This window comes from Brachyistius frenatus, unplaced genomic scaffold (assembly GCF_029030835.1).
Source record: "Brachyistius frenatus isolate BFR_SWC_R1_liver_20210118 unplaced genomic scaffold, ASM2903083v1 Contig_154, whole genome shotgun sequence".
Lineage (NCBI taxonomy): Eukaryota > Metazoa > Chordata > Actinopteri > Embiotocidae > Brachyistius > Brachyistius frenatus.
In genome coordinates this window covers 369901-377500 of record NW_027210753.1, presented here as the reverse complement: position 1 = coordinate 377500, position 7600 = coordinate 369901, and the positions used below count along the sequence as shown (strand labels likewise).

The following is a 7600-nucleotide window of genomic DNA, read 5'->3' as shown; positions in this document are numbered from 1 at the left end:
TTATGATAATCTAATAATACTAATCCCGTTGTATTTTTTTTTTCTTGATTATTTAGGGGGCGGTTGTTGTACATCACAGTTACAGATCGTCCTTCTCGGTGGCAGAAACTCTGGAAAGAGCTGTGTGGGGAACTTACTGATGGGCAAAGAGGAGTTTGTCCCCAGAGAGAGGACGTCCTGCTCTCGGAGGCTGGGTGTGGTGGCCGGACGGCGGCTCACCGTGGTGGACACTCCCGGCTGGTGGTGCGACTTCAGCGCCCGGGACACGTCTGAGCTGGTGAAGAGGGAGATCGTATCCAGCGTGTCTCTGTGCTGCCCGGGCCCGCACGTCTTCCTGATCACGGTCAAGGCGAGCTCGGGCTTCTCAGAGAGGCGTCGCAGGGCCGTGGAGGAGCACGTGGCCCTGCTGGGGGAGACGGTGTGGAGCCACTGCATGCTTGTCTTCACCTCGGCTGCCGGCTGTGAACACACAACAGCTGAAGAGTTTGCAGAGAGAGGAGGGGAGGCCCTCCGCTGGCTCAGGGACAAGTGCAGTCAGAGGTGTCACAGCGTTGTCCTGAGCGATGACGCTGAAGTCACCGAGCTGCTGGCGAACATACAGACATTTGTCACCGAAAATGGGAACAGAGTGTTTGAAGTGCAGGAAAATGTTTTACATGCGACTGCACAGGAGAAGCGACGGGTGGAGGAGAGGGCTCAGCTGAGGTTCAGAAGAATGAAACAACACAGATCTCTGATGAGAGGTGAGTCAGTCATGATCTTTGCTTTATTAAAGAGAAAACTTCAGATATCTTGAATTGTTAACGTCCCTTCATAGATGTCCATCAAACACAGCTGTTGAACCCAGTATTGCAGCAGAGCGTTAAATAGACACGCCCGTCCACGACAGGAAAACGTGAGATAGCCACGCTTTGGGCTGCATAGGCGTGAAAATTACACACTTTCTAAGTGTGAAACTTCCAAGCATGTACATATCTCTGTAGATGTGAAAGTTGCACGTTTTGAAAGGGTGAAACACACACAAACGTAAATGTAGTGTGACGCGGGATCATGCGACCCGTTAGCTCGATGCTAACTTCAATGGGGATTATTACATTACATTTCATTTAGCTGACGCTTTTATCCAAAGTAAGTTCATTTCAACCATGAGGGTACAAAACCAGAACAACAAGAATCAAGAAAATACAATTTCTTCAAGAAAGCCAAACTACAAAGTTCTGTCAGTAAATTCCATTTTAAGATACTAAAGTTATAATCGTGAGTGGGTGTGGCCAAATGGCTCGCTAGCGCCCCCTAAACAGATGACCCGGCGGCTCCATTTAGCTCCATGCACGGAATTCGGTGGACATGCGTATGTACAAAAAAGTTACATTGCACCATTAAGTCAACTCAACAGGAAGCCCGCCATTTTGAATTTAGTTGCCATTTTTGGCGATTCACACATGTTGTACTTTAACAAACTTCTCCTTCAGATTTTGTCGGACCGACTTTAAATTTAGTCTGTGCCCTCTTAACATGTTTAGAATTAAAAGTTATCAATAATTTGTTTTCGTCGATCGGTGTGCCCGTGGCGTCGTGGCCAAAAACGGACCCAAAAGTCATACTATACCACGTTGTCCAAAAAGCCACCCAAAAATGACTTTTAGGTCACTTTTTGCTGTAGTATGATTTATTTTTTCATAATTCATAATTTGAATGATTTTTTTTTAAAAGTCATAACAAAGGGCAGAATTGAACCTCCAACCTTTTAGCTGAGAGGTAGCATTACTAACCACTACACCACCAATCTTACCAGGAGATTGGCTGCATTATGAAAAATCTTTGGCTCATTGCAACCTATACCTCCACCGTCCACAAATATTCATTCAAATATGACCAAAATTGCCATAGAAATTCTTTGGATAGTAGATATACGTGTTTTCAAGGGGGTCTGCAGTGATATTAAATATCTTCCATCAACAGGCCAAGGTGGAATCTGAACCATTAATATCAACCTTGGTGAAGTAGAGTCTTTTACCTGTTGAGTTAACCAGACTGTCGGTTGAGTCTCTGGAAGTTCTGAGTGAACTCCGTGAACCACTTTCTCCTGCCGCGACTAGTTTTCTGGCGCCGAAGATAGTCTAGTGGTCTACGACGCCGACCCCCCCAAGCTGAAAACAACCTCATGAAGACACAGGTTCGTAGCCCCGCTCAGGTAGCACACACAGTTCGTGGTTTATAATAAACCGACACAGTTCACAGAGGGAGAATTGGCGAATCCCTGTAAGGGTAAGCTGTTCGGGTTTGTACATGGAGTAATACCAAACCAAAGGTCAACAACAATAGATGACTCAAACAAAAAAAGAAGTCCAAAAGAGACTTTTTGTTTTTCATTGTGCACTGGTTAGAGCAGTGAGGTGTAACTTGAGGCATGCATGTCAGTTTAGAAAAAGGTCATACTCCAAAAAGTGATAATAAAGCTGATGGTCTTTGCTCAGCCATAACTTCTATTTCAGATGTTAAGTTTTATTCTAGCAATGTACTTGCAGCCACATAAGTGATTAATCACTGAGCTAGCCTTTTCCTGCAAACCTAAAATGTGTATTCGTTTAGTTTAAAGAATAAAGCTGGCAATTCTCTACATTTTTATGATTGTCAGAAAATTTCACGTTAAGACCAAAACCAGACATCTTTCACTATTTTTCTGATTTCTTTACGTTATCTGTGGTACCAAGACCAAAGTCACAAATCATAAAATCAGGTTACAAATACAGTATAAATAAAATTTTTCAATAGTAATAGTATTCATGGTGTTACTACTTTTCTAAAACGGCTGGGCACTTTAGTTTTTAGCAAACATTACAAGGGAAGAGACAGTCCTTGTAGAGCCACAGAAGCAGCTCAGCTAACTTGCAACTGGCTCCGGCTGAGAGTGGTATCGAGCCACTCATCTAACTCTTGGCAAGAAACCAAATAAGCACCTTAAAACATCAAACTATTTCTGTAACTTTGACGTTTAACTGTTTCTTGGCCAGAAAATCCCCAAATCAAATAGAAACCGTGTTGGATTGAAACTACTGAAACACCCTCCCGATGCTCCTCTGTCATTCCTTCAGAGAGGTTAAGGCCAGTTACTGACATCCGGATTGTGCTGCTCGGAGCAAAGGGTTCTGGGAAGACTTCGGCGCTGGAAACGATCCTGGGCCGAGAGAGCGGCCAGCGTCTCGGGAGAACAGCTCAGTGCGCGGCTGGAAGCGGGGTGGTGTTTGGGCGACAGGTGACGGTGGTGGACACGCCGGGCTGGTGGATGAACTACTTCTGCGACGAGAGCTCCGCCTTCGATCGGAGGGAGATGGTGCTCAGTTTGTCCCGCTGTCCTCCGGGGCCTCATGTCTTCCTGCTGGTGATCCGCGTGGACAGAGCCTTCACCGAGACCTACAGGAGAGCGGCGCAGGAGCACCTGGAGCTCATCGGCGAGCACATCTGGAGCCGGGTCGTCCTGGTGTTCAGTTTCGGAGACTGGCTCGGCGGCACGACGACCGAGCGGTACATCGAGAGTGAAGGGGAGCCTCTGCGCTGGCTCGTTGGAAGATGCGGCGACAGGTATCACGTTCTGAACAGTAAAACCAAAGGAGACGGGTTTCAGGTCAGAGAGTTGATCGGGAAGATCGAGGAAATGTTGACCGGCTGCGATGGCGACTGGCATTACGAAATCGAGAGGAAGGTGTTGGAACAGCTGGAGGGGAGGATGAGACGAGAGGCAGAGAGAGCCAAAGAAAGGAGGATGAAGAAGGACAAACAAAGGCAGATGGCGAAGTCTCAGCTGGGTGAGTCGTCGGCCTCATCTTGTTCTACTGATTTAAAGTTTTCTTAAATGTTTAGATATTTTTTTGAACTAAAATAAGAAACTTCTTCCTGACAGAGAAGCTCAACCCTCTTCCAGAACTGAGACTCGTACTTGTTGGCGGCAGGAAAACAGGCAAAAGCTCTTGTGGGAACACCATCCTCGGCAGAGAGAGCTTCGTCACCGACACACAAACTACTTCCTGCACTGAAAAGCGAGTCAGAATCAGCGGCAGGACGGTGGCGGTGCTGGACACGCCAGGCTGCTTCTCTGTGACCTCTGACCTCCTGACGGCATCCTGTGCCGTACTTGTGGTTGTCAATGTGAGCTCCTCGTTCAAAGACACCCACAGGGAGGCTGTGGAGAAACAGCTGGAGGCCGGAGGAGGCCGGCTGTGGAGCAGAGCCGCGGTGCTGTTCAGCCACGGCGACTGGCTCGGCGGCACGAGCATCGAGCGGCGCATCGAGAGCGAAGGGGAGCCGCTGCGGAGGCTCGTCGAGCAGTGCGGGAACAGATATCACGTTTTAGACAATAAGCTCTGGGGGGATGGAGCTCAGGTGAACGAGCTCGTCGAACTGACGGAGGAGATGCTGGTTGGAGGAAGGCTGGCTGATCTCCACAGAGGTGATCACATGTGGACAAGTGACTGTTCAGCTCAGGAGCAGCCGCCGGATGCAGTGAATTTGTGTAAAAAGGATTTAAAGGAGCGTGTGAGCGGCCGACATCAGCTGTGCAATGACTGTGAGTAAATGCACTCATGTTTTTACCCAACGAGTTTTGTCACTTTAAGTTTAGACAGGTGGTTCCCAACTTGAGGATTTGCATCCCCTAAGAAGTTGCAGGTCAATTAACAGGATAGAAATGAGAGAAATTATATTTATTTTCAGTCAATTCTCAGATGTTGCTTTTTTTTCTTCTCAAACCTAAAAATCATTTTAGCAGTGATTACTGGCTGCTTTGTTCATACACCATGTAGACATGCAGTGTGACATGTCACCAGTGGGTCACATCAGATGCCCAAAAGTTAACTTAAAGCATCTGCTGACACAAAGAGAGGTTGTCCAAGTTAAAGTGAGTTTTACTTGCAAATTTAAGGTTAATAAACAAATAAAAACTCAAAGAGCAAGTAAAGCAAAAACCAGGAAAAGGCAAATATCATCGACTGGAAAAAGAATAATATGTCTGGAAAGCTCTGAACTCGTTCATAAACACAGACAACTAAGAGCTGAAAAGCACAACGGCAGGACGTAAACCAAACACAAGACATGAGTGATTTCAAAACAAGAACAGGAAACCCAACAAACTAAAAAGAAGAACCATCTGCTGCTATACGTTTCAACGTTTGTGTTTAAAACAGGAAGTTTGTGACCAAAATGTTCTCAAAAACTCAGTTTTAAACTTCAGCCACAGCATAAATATCGTTATATTATTGATATGCTTTACACAAACTTTTTAAGTTTGATAAAAACATGTCCAACAGGATATTTTACAGATTTGGCTCAAAAACTTTCTCTGTGATGTCTCTCTTGAAGCCAAACTGTAAACTGATCATTTTTATGATTTTTATCAGTCATTTTTATAACTTGGGGAGCAAATAATACGAGAGAGCATCAGGAAACTTTGCCTTTTTATCCTTCATAAATCACATTCGTGCCTCTATGCACCCCCAGGGGGCGACCTTACCACAGTTTTAGATTAGTAAAACATAAATGATAGTACAGTATATCATAAAAAAAATGAAGTAAATAAAGAATATGATTGACTAAATAAAGGGAAATATTTCCAAAATATTTAGTTAAACACATACAATGGCCTATTCGTACACTTGTCAACACATAAACCGATATATTTGTGCACTGTATTACTATATTTGTTTATTATTGTTATTATTGGTTGATTTAAGTGCAGTGCAATAGTGCAATAGTAAAGTATGATATAGTTCCTGTATAAAAAAAGAATGTAAAATTAGATCAGTTCGCATGTTATCAACAATAAACTACTATAAACGATACAAAAGCACATTATGTCATATTATCAGGATTTAAACCGAGTAAACCGAATAAATAAATTTAAAAAAAAGTCCTCTCAGGTGTAACATGGAGAGAGATCAACTGAAATCGAGTTTATGGTGTAAAGGATGAGCTAGCAGCTTCTGTAAAAGAGAGATAAGCTGATTTATATCGCAGGACGGAGAGGCTGCGCTTTTTATAGCTCACATGAAGTGTTCTTTTTGCCTTTACAGCGCCTGAATCAGCCACTTCCACACGGCCTCCGTCACTGAGCCGCTCAGACGCTGCTCAGATAGTGGCACTTCCAGCAGGAAGAGCTGGAGGACGGACCGGGTTCACCGTGGTGGACAGACACGGATTCATGTCCTACATAGCCTCTGTACTCTCTGGCAAACAAGAACTGAGGTGGTCACCGGTGAATCTGCCTCAAAGATTGAACACAGAGAGCCACATGCATCCGTTCAGACATCAAACGATGCTTCTGGTTTCATCTGAACAGCAGACGATGCTCACAGAGGAAGGTGTCATCAGTGTGCATTCCCTCTGCACTCCTGCTCTCCGAGGACGGACTCTCAGGAGGCTCTCCGAGTCCGGAGGCCTGCAGGCTCTGATCGACCAGTGGGGCGACAGCAGCCTGGAGGAGCTGGAGGCCTTCATCGACTCCTACTTCGAGACGGTGTGGGAACAGACCCTGGGCTCGTTTCAGCCCACCGAACCCGACTGGCCCAAAGCAGAGCGGGACGCCGGAGAGGACGAGGTGCTCTCGTCCATCGACAGGAAACTGTCAAAGCTGGAGCTGCTCGAGGAGATCAGGAGTGATCTGGGAGAGCTGAGGCTGAGTCTGGAGCGCAGCTGGAGGGCCATACAGGAGCTCAGAGACGAGAGGCAAACAGGACTCTGATAATACATGTTGATTCAAAATGGAGGAAGAAAGATGGAATTAACTGTCATCTTTATAAAATGTATGCATTTTTAAAAACTTCATGTAAATAAGAAAAAGGAACATCAGTTTTCTTATATATCTCCATAAGAGGGCGCTGTTGTATAAGAGTATATTATGTATGTTATATTTCTGTTGAGCCATTCAACTTCTATTTTTCTATCTTCAGGCGACAGCTGGCAGAATGCAAACTGATTTTTATAATTAAAGTAACACATTTTCTCTTTTACAATATTCGGTCAGCAACAGGTTTTTCGAGACTTATTTAAATCCTTTTTTAGTGATCTAACTCTTAGAAAACTTTTGCGGTTGTGGACAGAGCTTTGGATAAATTAATACAGATGTTTACTGTTAATATACTGCTGGTTCTCATTCACACGTGTGGGTGAACAAAAGTATGTGAAACACGTTATCATTATGCAATCCAACAGAACAGTGATGAGATGATGAAGAGACACACTATGAAGCCACATGTATGTGAGCATTGCAACACTACATCCATATGTGAATATTAATCATCTCATCCCAGAAGCATGCTGGGCATCAATCTGCATCCAAACCCTCCTCTCATGTGAGACGTTTATATACAAGATTTTGAAACTTCCCTGCAGCGGTTTTCATCCATTTTCCCCACAAGGACATTTGAGTGATATGTTCCAGCTTACAGTTGGCAATCGGGTTCATCCCAAAGGTGCTGGATAGGAGCTGAAATCAGAGCCCTGCGCAGGTCAGTGAATTCTATTTATAAAACTAAAACTACAAAAATCCCACATTTGCCTCAAAAGGTTTTAAAATCTGTGCAGCAGATGACACTCAAAGACCTCCAGC

General features: G+C 44.7%; 1 protein-coding gene across 1 annotated transcript in view; it reads left to right on the top strand.

Annotated features, from left to right (window-relative positions):
* The window catches only part of LOC138631379 (GTPase IMAP family member 8), a 7805-nt gene extending 968 nt beyond the window's left edge, over positions 1-6837 (top strand). Inside the window, exons 2-5 of the mRNA XM_069716270.1 lie at positions 57-743; positions 3096-3806; positions 3902-4564; positions 6066-6837. Coding sequence (XP_069572371.1) covers positions 57-743; positions 3096-3806; positions 3902-4564; positions 6066-6733 — 2729 coding nt within the window. The 3' untranslated portion in view covers positions 6734-6837. The remainder of the gene's footprint in view (positions 1-56; positions 744-3095; positions 3807-3901; positions 4565-6065) is intronic.
* Positions 6838-7600: the final 763 nt, after the last annotated feature.